Source organism: Pogona vitticeps, chromosome 6 (genome assembly GCF_051106095.1).
Source record: "Pogona vitticeps strain Pit_001003342236 chromosome 6, PviZW2.1, whole genome shotgun sequence".
In the NCBI taxonomy this organism is placed as follows: Eukaryota; Metazoa; Chordata; class Lepidosauria; order Squamata; family Agamidae; genus Pogona; species Pogona vitticeps.
The window spans coordinates 102,497,883-102,516,678 of NC_135788.1; the positions used below are offsets into that span (position 1 = coordinate 102,497,883).

At 42.5% G+C, this 18,796-nt stretch overlaps 1 protein-coding gene across 1 annotated transcript; it reads left to right on the forward strand.

Moving 5' to 3' along the window:
- The first annotated feature begins 681 nt into the window (after positions 1–681).
- LOC110089936 (epididymal sperm-binding protein 1) lies at positions 682–13,534 on the forward strand. The gene is made up of 9 exons (XM_078378025.1): positions 682–808; positions 2,938–3,102; positions 4,350–4,514; positions 5,679–5,843; positions 8,569–8,736; positions 9,160–9,324; positions 10,311–10,466; positions 11,504–11,661; positions 13,003–13,534. Exons 1-8 carry the CDS (start codon positions 730–732, stop codon positions 11,638–11,640), a joined length of 1,200 nt encoding a protein of 399 aa, XP_078234151.1. The 5' UTR covers positions 682–729; the 3' UTR covers positions 11,641–11,661; positions 13,003–13,534.
- The last annotated feature ends 5,262 nt before the right edge of the window (positions 13,535–18,796 follow it).

Consider the following 18,796-nt stretch of genomic DNA (forward strand, 5'->3'; position numbering starts at 1 on the left):
AGAAGAAACGAAAGGGGCCGTGGAATAGAATAATGTGAGAAAGGAATAACTGGGCTTTCGTCTCTAATTGCGTGGGTACATAACTGCATACAAGAATATTTTTCATACGTATGTCCAGCACAGAAGTGCTGAAAGTATGTGGATGGGCAACATAGATACTAAAACATGGTTGACAAAGGATATATTTTTATTGTCAGTAGACATAAGCGATTTGGGCCACGTATGTTGTGTGCAAAATATTCTCCACTAGATTTTCCAGGTGCTGGAGAGAGAGATCTTAGCGGAAAGAAAGGACCTACTAGATCAGTGATTCCCAACCTTGGGTAACCCATGTGTTTGTGGACTGCAATTCCCAGAAGCCTTCACTATCAGCTATGCTGGCCATGGTTTCTGGGAGTTATAGTCCAAGAACCCCTGGGTCATCCAAGGTTGGGAACTAGAGTATACTAGAGTTTGATGAGTCTCCTATTGTCCTTCACTGCTCTTCTTTGTGACTTGGAAAATCACCGAGAATGAGAATTTTTGCTGAGTATTAATTATCACACACCCAGTGCTTAGCACCTACACATGAATGGATGCTTTATTTTCACTTTGACAATTCACAGCAACTTTTGCCTCCTTTGAATGCAGCTTTCCCCTCCTTCCTTACTAGATGCCGATCCCAAGAGCCTTTGTGTTTTTCCTTTCATCTACAACCAAAAGTTCTATCTCTCGTGCACAACGGATGGGATGTTTGGCAGGACGCCCTGGTGCTCTCTCACCCAGAACTATAATAAAGACTTGCGGTGGACGTACTGTGAGCCCACAGGTAGGAGAAACGGGAACAATGGTAGACGGCTGGGTGTGAGAGGCAACACATCTCTTTGAACCAGAGCTTGGAAATTACTTGGTACAAACTAAGAAGCTGCTTGTTCCTTTGTGCAACAACTTCTGGAAAACTATGTTATACTTTGATATCAGCACTGGGAATGATTACTCTGCAACTTTTTTCATATGCTGGAACTGTTTTAGTTACTTTTGTAGTTCTGGAGGGGGCACCACTACTTAAGTGCGCTTTGTACCAAAGCTCAGCAGTTTTCAAATGTTACTAAAAGTAATTATCTTAGTTAATATTGAATAACACGAGTTACTTATTAAAAATGAACTAGAATGGTTACTAATTACTTTTGAGGGCCCAAGCTTTGCTTAGAATCTTCTCAAATGCAGTGTATGGAGGGCTGAACTTAATACAGGGGACAGCATTGCTCTGTATTACAACAGAAATGTTCCAGTCTTGTGGAAAAGATCTGCCAAGTTTCAATAAGAAAAATGCACACCAGGGAGATGATCACTCAACCCTCAGGTTTACAATTTGTTTCTGTGAAGCCATCATGCTTTGTGTATTATTCTTAGCCAAGTAGACTATTTATGTTCGAAGTTAGAAATTATACATTACAAATAGCCTGTCGTTAGAAGCTGGAATCCAGAGCGTGGTACTCCAGAGATGTGATACAAGCAGATTTTCATCACTGAGCAATCATATCTCAAAGAAACCCTGTGCTCACTTCCAGATCATGAGTCTCGAAATAAAGTAAGCTAATGGTGTGTAAATCTCTTGTTATGATGATCATATATCTTTCAACACTTGAGGAGTTCCCTCTTCTAATGACATATAATATGTAGTGCGATGTAGTAATGAGCAGAAAAGTGCTTGTGAAAGGATGCTATATGGAAGTATCCATTTTGCTGGTCTGTCTGACTGTGTCTGTCTGTCTGTGGTACTTTTTGCTGCTATATCTGGCTGAAATCCTTTTCATAGCCTAAGTCAAATTGTAACTTTTCATCTGTTCCTCCCTGGTAAACAAAGTGCCTCTTGTCAGGATTCTTGGGCCTCATGGCACAGTGGTTAAACTGCAGTACTGCAGCAAAAACTCTGCTCGGGCTCAATCCCAGGTAGCTGGCTTGGTTGATTTAGTCTTCCATTCTTCCAAGGTTGGTAAATTGAGTACCCAGCTTGCTGGCAGACGAGGGTGGAACAATGTGTAGCCTGCATAATTAAATTGTTTACCATCCAGAGAGTGCTTTAAGAGTTATGGGGCACTATATAAGCAGCACATGTTTGCTTTTTGGGAGACACATGCACACACTGGTTTGTGTGTACATACATAGTCTTGAAAACAGCAGCTGAGCTGCTTCATCTAACAGGGACGAATGGACAGAAAGTGACAATTTGGTTTATGGTATGAACAGGATTTGAGCCTCTATACACTTATCCCATCTCTTGAGATAAAGAAATGGAGGTCTCAGCTGGGTAACTCAATATGAATTATTTTCCAGATAGTCCACCGATGTGTGAAAATGCCTGCTTGCAAGATGTAGTTCTCCTTCCAGTGAGAAAGGGAAGGCAATGCAACTAATTACCAACTGGAATGACACTGCAAACAATTGTACTTTAGAATGATGTACAGTGGTGCTCTGCATGACAACGATAATCCGTTCTGGGAAAATCGCTGTTAAGCGAAATTGTTGTCATGCGAAAAACAATTCCCCATTGGAATGCATTGAAACTCATTTAATGCGTTCCAGTGGGGAAATTACCTTGTCATCCAGCGAAGATCGCCCATAGGGGAAGCCATTTTCCGAGCGCCGATCAGCTGTTAAAATGGCTGCCCTGCGAAGCATGGGTCTGGAAAACACAGGGCAGCCATTTTAGGAACCCGACGATCAGCTGTAAAGATAGTCGTCTTGCGAATAAATGGTCTGCGAAGCACGGACCAAATCGTTGTCAAGCGGAATTCCCCCATAGGAATGACTGTTTTGTGAATTGCTATAGCGATCGCAAAAAGTCACTGTCCTGCAGATTCGTCATACAGCGGGGTCATCATCTAGCAAGGTACCATTGTATTAAAATATTATGTAGAAAAATGTTGCTTATTATGTTTTCCAATAAAAATCCAGGGCCTGGTGAGATCCGGGAGCGTCCACCTTGTATCTTCCCATTCACTTACAAGGGAAAGGAGTACAGTAATTGCACTGGAGATGGGAGAAGAGACAGGAGACCGTGGTGTGCCACCACGGACAGCTACGATATGGATAGCAAAGGGAAGTTTTGTCAGGTTTCAGGTAAGGGAATCAAAAGGTGGGAGAGAAAAAAAACAGACCTGAGCTCCTGTAGAACTTAAGCTGAGGGGGAAAAGCTCAATTAAAAAGGCTAGAGAGGATTTTTGAGGCCTCTCTTCATATGCTCTACATGTGCTGATCTTCCTCAAATCTGTCAGGAAGTGGGGCCATTGTTCAGGTCCCACCCCTTGGTATCATGCCTCTACTGCTTGTGTTTCCATGATAGGGTTGCCAGATCTTGGGGCACCAACTGTAGGAATCAATGTGCTTTCCTTGGTCTTCTGGCGGGGTGACCATCTCAGGCTGAGCAGCCCTGGAGGAGAATTATGTTGATTCAAAGGTTCTCCTGCTAACTTTCACCTGGGTTTCCTCTCTTAGTCCTTCCCTATTCCTCACTTGGAGAAATAAATATTTCCATTCCTCTAAGGTCACCATTTCAGCACAAATAATTTCACCTCAGTTTCCCCCCCAAAGGTAATGTGTGGAGAAGTTAAGGCTGGATGGAGAATATTCCATTGGAGTTTTTGCAACCTCGCATGTTAGCTCTAGTAGGTGTGGCTGGGAGGGAACTTTCTCAGCTGGGGCAACTGTCAATCACTAACAACACTAACCAGTAGTTCCTCCCCTGCCTCTAATTTGGGGAGAGCCCTGCCCCTCTGCTCTGCCTCCCCACCCCTCTCCTGAGTCTGTTGAAAGACATGACTCTGTGGAGGCCTGTAGCTCCAGGCAGCCATGTTTTGTTAGTTTGCTTTTCAATTTGTTCAGTACTGGAAGAAAAGGAACTGGTTTTTTATTCTTTGTAGTTCAAATGTCTCAGATTGAATCATTGAGACTAAAAGTGCCAGTTGATGAGGAAAAAAAGGGATGGTCTACTCAGGGGAACATGAAGCTATTCTGCTCTGTGAATTCCCCGGACGTCTTCTGTGCAGCTAGAAGAATTTAACCAAAAATTTTAAACTTGGCAACATGTCCAATACCTAACACCAGTTTTTCCACCATTTCCCACCCCCCGGCATTGTCTCCAGCTGGCAGCTTTGTCAGATTTCAGTGAGTTGCAGACCAAAAAGTGACTTTTTCTATCCTCTGGGTGAGTGAAATGCAGCCCCCTGGATGTTACTGGTTTGCAATGCTTAGCATTTGTCATTTCTGGCTGCACTGGATTTGCCTTCTCCTGGTCTAAAAAGTCACCTGTTCCTGTTACAGATGATCCATGTGTCCATCCCTGAACATTTTTTTGTCTCAAACTTCAGGACCCGATCCAAAATTACAGAGCCCAACTTGCGCCTTCCCATTCATCTACAAGGGGAACTTCTATAGCACCTGTACGACTGAGGGCATGAGTGACGGGAAACACTGGTGTGCCACCACCAGCAATTATGATTTGGACAAGAGATGGATGTATTGCAACATTACAGGTAGGCGGAGGAGAGCAGAGCCGTTTGTGTTGGTTCCAGTGTGATCAGGAAACGGAGGATGGATCAACACGTTTAATCCCTGCAGCTGTCAAAATGGGATGAAAGAGGCTTTGGAGAGGTTTGGTTAAGAGGAGGTAACAATGTATACGTGGTTGCCTTTTCTTGTGCTCCCTGTTCTGTCAGCATTAAGGTTCTGTTGCAGGAGGGAGGGACAAATTCTGACTTCTGATCCAAGTCACCTTCTAGGTGTATTCAGCGAAAGGACTGGCCTTGCAGGTAAGAACAAGAAACAGTTATAGACTGTGTGCTGTCAAGTCAATTCTGATTTATAGCAACCCTTTCAGGGTTATCTTGGATACTTTACTATTCCCTTCTTCTGAGGGTGCTCTGAGACTGTGCAGTTTGAGGCTATACAGCCTGGCTGTTCTCCCTGAGAGGCAGTGGGGAATCAAACTCCCAACCTCTGGCTCCACAGCTGGATATTAAACCCACTGAACTATACAGATGGCTATAGATGGAAAAGGAGAATATAAAGAGGTAGAGCTATTGACCATTCTGACTGGAGGATTTTGGGAGCTTCATCCAGCAAAGGCCAGAATCTTATTAGTAATTTATACTTGTGTAAGAGAAATGGAGGACATTAACCAGCTTCTGGTTCTCATGCTTGAACAGGCAGCCTGGAATGCTACCAGCAGGAATTTACTGGCAAGACTTACATTAGCATGCTGGATAGTTCAGTGGTTTAGGTAGAGATTGGGAGTTCAATTCCTCATTGTGCCTCCTTGAGAGGGACACAGATGATCTATAGCAGTGGTCTCCAACCCTGGGCCTCCAAGATGTTCTTGGACTACAACTCCCAGAAGCCTTCATCACCACCTCTGCTGGCCAGGATTTCTGGGAGCTGAAGTCCAAGAACATCTGGAGGCCCAAGGTTTGGGACAACTGATCTATGGGGTACCTTCCAGCTCTGCAGCTCTCTGATGATGATGATTCTATGATGAAATCATCAGTAGGATGGCAACTTTTCCCAGCTGTGCTCTGAACTTTACCCAGCTGTGTTCTGAAGTCAATGTGTCGGCATTATTCTGGGCTGATGTCATCTCTCCCCTAGATGGGGACTCTGTGCAGTCCATAATCCCTTTCTGCGGCATTCCTTTTGATCAGGGCCAGATCCAAGCATTGAGGGTCCATCTTGCGTCTTCCCCTTCATCTTCAAAGACAAGCCTTACAACATGTGCACTACAGAGGGCAGGAGTGATGGGAAACATTGGTGTGCCACAACCAGCAACTATGAGACGGACAAAAAATGGAAATACTGCAATATCACAGGTAGGAGAAGAATCACATAAGGTTCTTGTTGCTTTAGGAACACTGAGCATCCATTTCCAATTATCAGTAGGTAAGTCTTTTAATCATCAGTGGGGAATAATATTCTGTGTATCTTTTCCAGATGATGAAGGGTCTTGAGAGAGCTCCCTAGAAGTTACAGGACTGAGTTCCAAGAAACTCCAGCCAGTGTAGCAGGGGTGCTAGTCTTCCCATCACCCCACCTCTTTTCCTTATCCCCCAAAAGAAGCATTGTTTGCTTAGAGAAAGCAAAAGGAGGATTAAAAGGGAAATGGGGGATTAATAACCATAGACCCAAGAGGAAATTTAAAAACCACATATTGCTGTATTAGTCTATCACCAACAAACCAGTTGAGAAGTTTCAGTTCCACTAGGAGTGGCTCTTTTGAAAAGTGGATGGTACTTTGTTCAGGTTCAAGCCACCCTCCAAAACTTTGCCAAGAAACAGGAATTTTGTTGTTGTTTAGTCGTTCAGTCGTGTCCGACTCTTCGTGACCCCATGGACCAGAGCACGACAGGCCCTCCTGTCTTCCACTGCCTCCCGGTGTTGGGTCAAATTCATGTTGGTTGCTTCGATGACACTGTCCAACCATCTCATCCTCTGTCGTCCCCTTCTCCTCCTGCCTTCACACTTTCCCAACATCAGCGTCTTTTCCAGGGAGTCTTCTCCTTCTGAGATGGCCAAAGTATTGGAGCCTCAGCTTCAGGATCTGTCCTTCCAGTGAGCACTCAGGCTTGATTTAGAATGGATAGGTTTGTTCTCCCTGCAGTCCAGGGGACTCTCAAGAGTCTCCTCCAGCACCACAATTCAAAAGCATCAACAGGAATAGCTCACAACAATATATAGAGTTGTGGGATGAATCCATCCCCTTCTCCTTTGCTCCGGTGAAGGCTGCAGCTGAGCTTGGAAGGAACAGAGAAGTCTCAGGGTGTTGCAGATGATATCTGTGGTGACGGCCCACGTCACTCATGCCATTCCTATTCATGAGCTGATTTGCATGAACCTATAAGAGGACTGGAGAGGTGGAGTCAGCAGCAACATGAGGCTTGGCGAGAGATAGAGATTGGGATGAGATCCAGATAGAGATAGAGCTGATTAGTCAGAGAGAGAGAGAGAGAGAGAGAGAGAGAGAGAGGGAACTGAAACTGATACTGATAGAGAAAAAGATGAGATACTGAGAGAGATAGAGCTGGTTAGAAAAATAGGTAGAGAAGGTGGTAATGATATTGCAAGAGAAAAAAAGTATGTACTGAGAGGACTGTTGATGATTTGCTTATGTGTAATGTGTATCTGAGAAACTTCTGTTATTATTCAATCTGCTTCACTTCAATAAATAAGTTCTGTTTCTGTTCATAAAACAAGTGTTCTGACAAACGTCATTTATATTCCGGATTGAGGTAATCCATTCGTGGCAGTGAGAAGAAAACGCGACATGAGCCTTTGTGATGGAAAGACACGCAGGGGCCACTAGGGCAAACGCCACAATGTCATCATCCCCGTGAATGCTTGCATTGCTTTGACCCTCTGAGACCTGATTCCACTACAGCATTGTTCAGAGTTCTCTTTATGGTAGTTCTTATGGCACACTTGAAATATATTTCTGACTTTTTTTTTAAAAAAAAAGCACAACATCTACTGGGATGCTCAAAAGATTGCTGAGTGAATCATTGATGACTTTTCACCCTCTGCTTCTTTTGTTGTTTATTATACATATGTTCATTTTATCAGCTTTATGCATCACAGAGTCTACCTGCCAGGTACCTGCATTAATGTGTCATAAAACTAGGAACAAAATCCCATTCAATGAGCCCTTTTATATTGGAAGATCGCACTAGTAGTCCCACCACCACATCAGGACCACCGACGGTGATCTGCCTAAAATGCTTCCATATTGAAGACCCCACCCTCATCCTCAGACCCTGAAAGGCTTCCCTGGGGCAAAAGAGATCCCTAGGGAGTCTCAGAAACTGGAAGAGAAGAAAAGGAAGTTGTTAATTAAATTACAATAAAGATGAAGGTCACAGGGTGATAATATCGTCTTCACTGCACAGTGTAAAGATGCATGGCAGGATTTCAGCCATTGATAGTTAATGTGTTTCTTTGTCCATTATTTCTCTGTATGCAAATAATTGTAAGAATTATGTGCTATCAATTTGTTTTTGACTCACAGTGACCCTCCTACAGTGACTCTCCCAGGGTCTTCTAGGCATGAAAAACTTTGACATGTTCTGCCAATCCCCTTTCTGATGGTGCTCTGGGATTGTGCATTTTCTTCAAGGCTACACATATGCCAGAGTACTTAACCACATCAGTCACACATTGATCCTAGATGGTCAAGAGAAATATAAACATGAGCAAGAAATAATTAGAACCATCTCTGTGTAAATGGTCCACATAGGGGATCAATATAATGTGATTTCGTCATGAACTTGGATAGGTTGACTCCGTTGACTTCAGCACTGCCTGTGAATTGTGGTGGAAATACTGTCTGTGGTGTTATATCATCCTTTCACTTATGGACAACACCATTTGATGCTATAGTCATCCAATGGTGAGCAAGTTTTCTTTGACTGTGAACTGTATAGTCCTTCACTAAATGTACAAGACTGATTGGTCATTGAGAGCAAGCAAACAAGTTAATAAAGCTGAGATAATATTGCTGTCTATAACAATACTCTTCCTTTCTCCAATGTGTTTAAAAATCAGGTCCTGATAAGAGTGTGGAAAGTCCACCATGTGTCTTTCCATTCCTTTATGAGGGAAAGTTTTACCTCAATTGCACTGCAGATGGACGAACTGATGGGAAATTTTGGTGTGCCACCAGCAGTAACTACGATGCAGACAAAAAATGGAAGTTCTGTCAGGAGGACTCAGGTAAGGATAGAAAGAGGCAGGAGAAAACAACAAGAGACAAAGTCCCTGGAAGGATGCTCAGAGGTGATTTTACCTACAATTTTCTGAGTGAACATTGTGAATGCTCAGTGGTATAAGTTGGCAAAACCTGAGGCAAACAGTGGCTCCAGCTGCATTCTCAGCATGTGATATTCGGCTTCTGGGCCTCCAACCGGAGTCCATTTTGTTCCTTTGTCTAGTGAGGCTTTGTTGCTTACTTGAAACAGCAGTTGGTGGGAAGTAAGAAAATACTTTTGTTGGCAATGACAGAATCAAAATCAACTGGCATTTTAAAAAGGGATTGGGCCAACTAGCTTCTGAGAACAAGCAAATAAGAGTATCTAGATGAGGAAACCCTTCCTGCAGATTAAAAACTCTTGTCCTTTTCCTTCTCTTTCCCCCCAGGAACAGCTTCAAGTAAAGAGCCTCCAAGGTGTGTCTTCCCATTCACCTACAATGGCAAGTATTACAACAGCTGCACAGAAGATGGACGTGAAGATAAGCAGCTCTGGTGTGCCACCACCAGTAACTACGACAGAGACAAGCAAATGACTTTTTGTACCGTCACAAGTAAGTGCACAGAGGGCCAGAGTTAACTGTTCTGTAGAAGCGGAGTGGTCTGTGGAAAGAATAACTAGTATTTTAGTCTCTCTCTCTCTCTCTCTCTCTCTCTCTCACACACACACACACACACACACACACACACACACACACACACACACACACACACACACACACACACCCCAACAACAACAACAACAACAACAACAACAACAAATCAGAGACAAAAACATTGTGGCACCTCTAAGATTAACTGTGATATTTTAATGTGAGCTTTTGTGGATGAAGTCCACTTCCTCAGACATATGACTGAGGCTATATGGCTGTTATAATTTTACATGGCCCCATGACCAAGTGGAGATACAGATAATGGACAAAGTGGCAATGATTCGTTAGTAATGGAATAGGCTATCAGACTGCTATTTGTTACCTTGTAGGCTGATAATTGAGATTATTCAGAGCCTGATAGACTATTCCACTACTAATGAACCATGGTCACATTGCGCCTTATCTGTATCTCCACCTGGTCACTGGATGCTCAATTCCCCACCGTGCATCTCAGAAGAGCCATCCTGTGTTGCACAGTTCCAGGATGGCTCCAGAAGAGGTGAATGGTAAACCACTTTCGAGTACTTACGTATTTACCTTACGTCAGCTCTGTTTTGTGCTGTCACCTAGTGGTGGCTGAAAAAAAAGAACTGATCCATTACAAGTCCCATAAAGGGCGGTGGCGGAGCGGGGCAGGGGGGGAGGGAAATCAGGAATCAGGCTGCAGTTTATAACAAGCTCCGTCAACCTAGAAATCAGCTCTTGTATGGAGTGATTTAAAACAGGGACAGTTTAAGAGATTTAAAACAGCAAAGAATTCAGAACATTCGACACAACACATCCCCATAGTTGTAATTGTCAGGATTCCTGGGAATTATGGAGCCTGGCTAAAGTCATTCACATTTGGGTATTCAGTTACATTTTTTCTCTCCCTGTTTTTCCTTCAGAGACAGGGTGTGTCTTTCCTTTCATCTACAAAGGAAAGGCATACCAAAGCTGTACCTCTGTGGAGAACAACGAAGGGAGAGCATGGTGTGCTACCACACCGGACTACCAAACAGATTACCAAACTACCAAAGTACAGAAGTGGAGATTATGTAATGGTGAGTAAAATGGGGAGGGCCAATAAGCGGAGGGAGGTGCTTTTGTGTTTATACACTGGAGTTTCGTCCAATCAAATAGTTTTTGCTTAACCATGTATAGTATGGGTTGTGGTCAACATGTCATTAATGCATGTCCTAAGTCCCATACATTTGCATATGGGAACAAATAGCTTTAAAGGCAAAATAATGCTTTTGTCCCTCTTATAAAGATGGCACTAATGTATGTCACATCAGATAACACATTGCGAGACACGAGACCTACCCACCAAAGGGGAGAGAGAATGCATCTCCTCAGATGCCGTCTAGCATCTAGAATGTTTTGAAGTGATTGTGTAGAAAATAATGCGGAGGGTGTTTTTAATTCAAATCTGAACACATTAATTTGGAGCTGCTCTTTAATTTTCAACATTTCTTTTTTAAATGTGGAAGTGTAACCAATTATGGCAGCTCACTAGGAGTTGCTGGCTGTCAGCAAGCTGGAATAGCTCAGTATGTTGGACAACTAGGCTGCATAGGGAAGGGCTAGGAGTTGAAATCTTTATTGCATTGCCTGGGAGAGAGAACAGCTGAGATTGCCCAAGGATCATGTGATCAATAGGATAACGTGCCCTGCCACGTGTGCGGTCTTGGAGAAGCTGCGCAGTCCTAGAGCATCAGTAGTAAACCACTTCTCAGTTCTTTACACCTAGAAAACACTGAGAGGGTTGCCATAAGTCAGAATTGACTTGATGGCACGCAAGTATTGCAGTTAGCAGCCACAAAAACAGAAAGGTTCTCTAGCACCCAATGGGGCACTTTTTGTGGCTCATGAGCAGTTGTATATCTTGAAAATACTTATTTTAATACTCACCCACAGCTGTATCCAAGTGAGGGCATATAAATGTAAGCAGTTGACATGATCCACATCAGTCTACCGCTTTTGCTACCAGAAACAAGTCTTTTTTACTTTTTGGTAACCTAAGAGATCAGAGTATACAACATTTATATGCTATGGAAAAAAAAAACCCATTAAACCATTCTTCTTTCTTCCCAATTAGAATCAGACTGTGTCTTCCCCTTTGTCTTCCATGGCAAGTCCTACCACAGCTGCACCAGAGATGGCCACAGTGATAAGAAGCGCTGGTGTTCCCTCACTGCCAACGCTGACACCGACAAGGCCTGGCTTTTGTGCTGATTCAAGCAAGAGAAAATTCAGGTGAGGGACATTTTGCAATAAAATTGAATCCTATCAGTTCCCATTCATTGCTCTTCTGTGATCAGGGCGCATTTCAGTCATCACAAGCCTGCTGACCTCCATGTGTTCCGAAATCCCCAGATAAGTAGTGTGTATGAATGTATGTGTGAGTCAGAGTATGTGGGTCTGGTCAATCACATTAGGGGGCACATTCCAGCGGGGGGGGCTGTGACCACATTCAGATGTGCCACCATCCACTGGTATATACCTTTTAACTTGTCTAGCTGAAGCTCTTCAAAACCTGTGTCAACCCAACCCTTACCCAACCCAATCCAATCGAATCCAAATTAACCATCATTGTTTTAAAGCAGGAGTCCCCCAAAAGCAAAAGCATATCATCCCCAGAACAGAAACAAAGAATGTGTTGCTCTCCAGATGTTGCTGGGCTACAGCTCCTATCAGCCCTAGCCAGCATCCTCAGTAGGGAAGGATTGTGGGAAAGTTGCCACCTGACATGAAAGGCCATATATTTCCATCTTTGCATAAGAGCAGTCATTCCCAGTCTTGGATCCTCTAATGTTCTTGGACTACAACTCCCAGAAATCCTGGCCAGCACAGCTAGTGGTGAAAGTTTCTGGGAATTTTAGTTCAAAGTGATCTGGGGACCCCAGGTTAGATGGGCTAGGGCTTCTTGCCAAAACAGACATGTTCTTTTCCTTCCCCACCTTGTGTTAAGACCATTAAAACAACAGTGCTGAATTTGACCAAAGATCTATCTAGTTCAGCCTCTTGTTTCTCTAGATATCACTCTTCACTGATTACACTTTTGAAGGAGGGGAAAAAAAAACTTTGAAATACAAGTTTTCTCCACACAGGCAAGGTGTTGAAGGTTTTCTGCATTTTTCACATTTTGAGACTTCACTGCAATACATTTGCAAAATTAGTTTCTATGAAAAAAAATTACAAAGTTTTAGGTGTTTTTAACATAGTTTTTTTGGCTAATGCTCTTGATGATGAAAGAAAAAGTTGTAGTCTTTTTTGTACAAGAATGAGCACTCTCTCAGCAGTTGATAGTTTTTTTTCACACACTGGGATATATGAGACACTCTTATGGGGGATGCTGCATTAATGCTGAGGTTAAATCTGGGAGTCTTGTTGGAGTCACATCATGTGTGGCTGCTGCCTTGCATTTTGCTACATATGCAGAGTGGGAAATCAGCTTCATTTTGTCACAGAGATTGGGCCTTTGCAGTAGCATTTCTAGACCTCTAAGGTCACTTCAGTGTGCATCTGACATGCCACGCTGGTGAAAGAACAGTAGTTTACTTAGATATTTTCTATATCTCTTGATCTTTTTTTCAGCTCTTCTCCATAAAACTGATCAAGCAGTCATGAGCCTTTCTGAGATGTTCGGAGTTTGTGCTTTGATGACAAGGACTTGGAGAAACCTGTAATTAAATGGATCCAGAACAACTGCATTTCTTCTATTTTGATAACTTCCATAGTTGGGAAGAAAAATTCTCTTTAACACTAACTGGTATGCCTTTTCCTTGTCTTCCTGCCTGAATCTTCCTGAAAAACAGCTCTGTTTCCCAAGTTGTTTCCCAAAAGCTAAGGATAGTACTCTACTGACTCAGAGGGTGACTACATGGTCAAATACTGCGGGATTCGCTCTGCTTATAAAATGGGTGAATTTGAAATATATTTACTGTCTGCATGACGAAAAGGCTGACTTGACTCTTAGGTAGAGGTAAAGGTTGCCCTTGACATTTAGTTCAGTTATGTCCGACTCTAGGGCGCGGTGCTCATCTCTGTTTCTAAGCCATAGAGCGAGTATTTTGTCTGAAGACAGTTTCCGTGATCACGTGGCCAGCGCGATTAGACACAGAACACCGTTATCTTCCCATTGCGGTGGTACCTATTTATCTACTTGCATTTACATGCTTTTGAACTGCTAGGTCGGTAGGAGTTGGACAAGCGACGGGAGCTCATTCCATCGCATGGATTCAATCTTACGACTGCTTGGTCTTCTGACCCTGCAGGACAGAGGCTTCTGCAGTTTAACCCACAGCGCCACCACATACCTGTTACCAGCCCATCTTGCTCTCAAAGCAGTACTTTTTCTCTGCCTCTAGGGGGCTTTTTCATACAGTGGTGTCGAACTGTGGCCCTCCAGATGTTCTTGGCCTTCAACTCCCAGAAATCCTGGCCAGCAGAGGTGGTGGTGAAGGCTTCTGGGAGTTGAAGTCCAAGAACATCTGGAGGGCCGCAGTTCGACACCACTGTCTTTCATGGAGCTTTCATCCTTGTGGATGTTCTTGTAAAGATGGAAGGGAATGTCTGTAGGTTGTGTGTTTCAGTGATGTAGCCTCTTGAGGGAGGACAAACTCAAGTGTGCACACATGTATATACACACTGAGAGAGAGAGAGAGAGAGAGAGAGATTGGGGTGGGTGAACATATGTAAAAGCAAAGCACCGCGAGTATGGTTTGCTATGAAGATGCTTTCTAAATTGAAGCTTCTCAGACTGCTACATTTCTGAAAAACCTTTCCGTAGAAAAATGACATGAGAAGGTACTTCAGAGTCTCAGAATACAGAACATCAAGATTTGAATAGTAATTTTGCAAAATTCATCATAAATAATTCCATTTGGGATAACCTCCTACACTGAATGCACTGAAGACCTTCTTAAAAAAGGTCCAAGGTAACTTACATCATTAAAAGACCATCTTAAATTCACCATCTTGGATTTATTGCATGTTTATTGGTTTTACTGTTTTTAAATTTGTAATGCCGCCCAGAGTAGATCTTTGGTCTAGATGGGTGGGGTATAAATCTAAATCAATCAATCAATCGATTGATAAAATACAGTATTTCAAAACCAAAAAGAGTAAATATAGGCATATTAAAAAGAATCAAACAAATCCCCATGTTAAAAAAATGGTAAACAAAACCAATGCTAAAAACAGATTCAAAGCAATAAGGCATAACACTCCATTAAAAACCTTTCTCAGATAGCCATTTGCTAATGGAAAGCCTGCCTGAAGACAGCATTGCAGGACAGCAATGACGGGGTAAGCCTGGCCTCCTGTGGCAGGGAGTTCCAGAGTCTGGGTGCAATGACAGAGAAGGCCTTATTTCATTTTTCCAGCAGACATGCAACATGAGAGAACAACCTGTTAAAACCCTTCAAGTGGGGAAAGCACATTAAGCAGTATTTTCATAACTCATAAAAGAGAAACAGGCAGAGGAAGAGAGAAACGGAAAGAAAGAAAAAGAAAGAGAGACAGACAACTATTTCCTTGCTTCATCACTTCTATAGTTAAGGTGAACTTTGTGTTTGTACCAAAAAAATGGAACATTTTGAAAAAAAGGGATATTCTCTGCAATGATACTGTCCATTCTACAACCATCTCATTCTGCTGCTTGTGGAGTCCATTTGCAATTGTTCCTTTAGATTAGTGGTTTCCAATTTTGAGTTCCTCTGTGTTTTTGGACTAAAAAACTCCCAGAAGCCTTCATCCTCTAGCTATGCTGGCCAGGATTTCTGGGAGTTAAAATCCAAGAACAGGTGGGGACCCAAGGCTGGAAACCACTGCTCTGGAACACAGTTAAGATTCCCCCAACTTTCTTTCCCAGTTTCAGAAAATGTGCAGCCAACAGGAGTTGGCGATTTGCCAATTTTGGAAGGTCTGGAGAAGGTAAATTTCCCACCCACCCTCCAGGGCCTGCCTGTGTGAGTGAGGCACGCAGATCACAAAAGAAAGAAAGAAAGAAAAAAGAAATTAAAAGTGGCTAGATGTCTACTTCTTTTTGGAAAGAAAAATCTGATCAAGTGGATGGTTAATAGTGTGGAGGAACCCTGTGACATCTTCAGATGGTGAACTTGGCACTACTGGAGGCCTCCTACATCATATATGTATAACAATACGTGATTTCAGCTCATAATGATAGGATATCTGTAAAGTCTAATTTGGTCCTTAGTTCTCTTGGATAAGATAGCGCTTAAGATTTAAGATGCAATGTATAAAATCTAAGATGTCATATTTTTGTCCATTTGAAATGTGCACCCAAGCACTACGAGGACTTCTTAGAATGCAGAAGATCCACCTCTCCTTATTGGATAACTGCCAATGCCTGCACCTCTCAGTCACACACACCTTTTCTCAGGTATAGGGTCCTCCCAAAGTCGAGTGAGACATCTTTAAATACACAGAGAGATCCTCCATCTATCAAAATATCATAATGATTAGCTCTCACAGATAAAATAGCACCAGGCTGCCCTGAACTATTTCTGCTTAACAAAGGAATGACCAACCCTGAACATTCATTTGGATCCTGGTGACTTGCAGACATCGGTAATTACTAACTGTGGGAGGAAGGAGTGGCCGGGTGGAGCTTATAAAGAAGGCACTCCTTGGGCCTGCCATTTTATCTTAGATGAGACATGGCTTCTATTGTGACTTCTCTCATATATGGCTGGGTGCTCCTACCATTGCTGACAACAAGTATAGGTAAGGAACATTTGCTGTAGCTCATTTAAACTGGATTAAGATATTCCTTATTCCTGATTTTGGTAGATCTCTGGCAATACAACAAGGATTATGCAAACATCTGTATATTTATTACTGGACTGTAATGAAGTCAGCTGAGAAAAAACAGAAAAGGAAGGGTTCAGAATAGCGAAGATTAACTCAAAGAAGGTGGAAGTAGGCCTTTTGTTGTGGGGGCTGCTATACAAGAAGGGAAATCAGAATAGAAGGGAAACAGATGCCTGGATCCATGGATCACAACTGTATAGAAGAGTGATGATATGCAGGAGAACGAAGAACTGGATACTGTATACGGGCACGGAACTGGGTGTAGAGGGGTTGCATGTGTTATGTCTCCATCAATTTGAAACTGGCTTATAGCCACCCTGATAGGATTTTCAAGGTAAGTGACATATTTAAGAAGTAGCTTTACCAGTTTCACACCCCTCCCCGGTGACTTCACACCCAAGTCTCCTGAATGCTCATCTGTTACTCCATACACTTCACCACAATGGGCTGTAAAACATAGTGGAGCTTCCACAGAGGAAAAAATATATATATATCATGACCTACCAGGCTTCTGATCTGGGGAGTTATAGGAGAAAGCTTGTACAGCCACCAACTCTGCATTTAAAAGAAGATACTTGGCAGACATCCACCTCTTTGGGTTATTATCCTGTGCCCTCACAAGTACTCATCCTTAAATAGCTGCCTACAACCAATAAGAAGTTACTAGGTTTAAGCATATTGTGAAGTCATAATCTAATAGCAAGTGTGTAGGCATAGCTGTAGATAGGACAAGACAGCTGTTTGCAGTCTGGCAGGTGTACAGAGATTTTAGCTGATTCTCACTGGGTCTCAATGTCAAAATTTGTTCCAGGTTCCAGACCTGTTGCTTTGTAACTAGGAACAGTCTAGGAACGAGTGGATCAGGAATGCGATCTACTTTTTTGCTTGCCTGTTCCTATATAATAGATCTTATCTGCATTCAGATAGAAGAGATCTGCTGAAATAATGAGGACTTAACTTCATCATGATAAACTTAAATTCAATTGTTCTTAATGGGGTTAATCTACATACAAGTCTAAAAATTATATTTCCACACTGCTTTCCAACCATAATGATTCTCCGAATGGTTCTGCTGAAACGAAAGAGTGCTGTGTGGTCATAACATAATACAAATGCAAGAGATGATACTGTATCTTTATGGCACACTTAAAATGCATACAATTTGCTGTCTTTCGTGGATCAGGACTATCCACTTCTCAGGCTTGTATTGGTGTAAAGAATTTATAATCCTGATAGATTTAAAACTGGGTGACGATGAGGATGAACCCTGTGACGTGTATGTTTCTAAACATTTGCTAGCTGGATAGTATGGTCGCTTCCCAGGTCCTGTGCCAGATTTGTCACATGGGACATGCTGCTCTAAAACAGGACTAACCATATGCCCCAGTGCATATGTAAGTGCTACCTGTATTTGTTGCTGCCACAATGCAAGGGACCACATTAAAATTGTTTCTCTGTGTGTGTGTGGGGGGGGCAGGATACCCGCTTTCCCTTTCTTTTATGGGTTTTGGCTATGTCTTTTGCTGTCTAACTCCATCAGATTCTAAATGGGTCATGTCAGATGACAGTGATATTATTATTATTCAAAAATACCAGGCACAGTCAATAAAAAAATAAAATAAAAACATTGATTGGTATTACATAAGAGATACAAACTTTAACAAAAAAACCTAATTATCTTTTAAATATCAGTTTCTCCTTCTCCTTCAGCAATCCTTTTCTACTGAGATCTTGATATTTTCCCTGTTTGTATCTTAGCATAAGGAACAGGGGAAGTCTGTTCTTCCCTTCAGCCATATTCTCCTGCGAATACCAAACAAAACCACAACACAACAAAGAAATCCCATCTCTCTCACACTGCCATTTGCAACAGTGCTGGGAGGAGATGTTTTCTCTTTCCCACCCAGCTGCATTCCGTATGGCAGCTTGCCTCCCTCATGAAACACAGAACTCTGTGGTAATGTGAAGATCTTCCTTTGATAGTGCCTCCTATTGAATTAACAACGAGCCTTGACTTGATTGGGCAGGGAGACACCTAGTGTCTAGAAGCTGTGTACAAATAGTGAATTTCACTATTATGAAAATAGTGAAAGTAAACTCACATGAAAGGCTCAGAACTGATTCATAGAACCATAGAAAAGTGAAGTTGGAAGGGGCCTACAAAGCCATTAAGTCCAGCCCCCTGCTCAATGCAGGAATACAATCAAAGCATATCTGCCAGGTGATTATCTTTCTTGAATGCCTCTAGTGTAGGAGCACTCACCACCTCTCGAAGTAAATGGTTCCACTGTCGTACTGCTCTAACAGTTAGGACGTTTTTCCTGATATTCAACCAAAATCTGGCTTCCTTTAACTTGAGCCCATTGTTGTGCATTCTGCACTCTGAGATGATCGAGAACAGATCATCTACACACATCATCATCATCATCATCAACAATCTACCACCCATTCTAGACAACAACACTTTGCCTTGGGGGCTGCCCTGCACATGCTTATAGATAGGCCCCAATACTGCAAACCAGTATTGACAGACAAGAGATTATATATTTTAGAT

Bases quoted from the DNA above. Each gene is read 5' to 3' on its own strand.
- LOC110089936 (XM_078378025.1), top strand. From the start codon at position 730: ATGTTTGGCAGGACGCCCTGGTGCTCTCTCACCCAGAACTATAATAAA. The intron at 3,103-4,349 runs GTAAGGGAATCA...CTCAAACTTCAG, and splicing joins GAAGTTTTGTCAGGTTTCAG to GACCCGATCCAAAATTACAG. The intron at 4,515-5,678 runs GTAGGCGGAGGA...CCTTTTGATCAG, and splicing joins GATGTATTGCAACATTACAG to GGCCAGATCCAAGCATTGAG.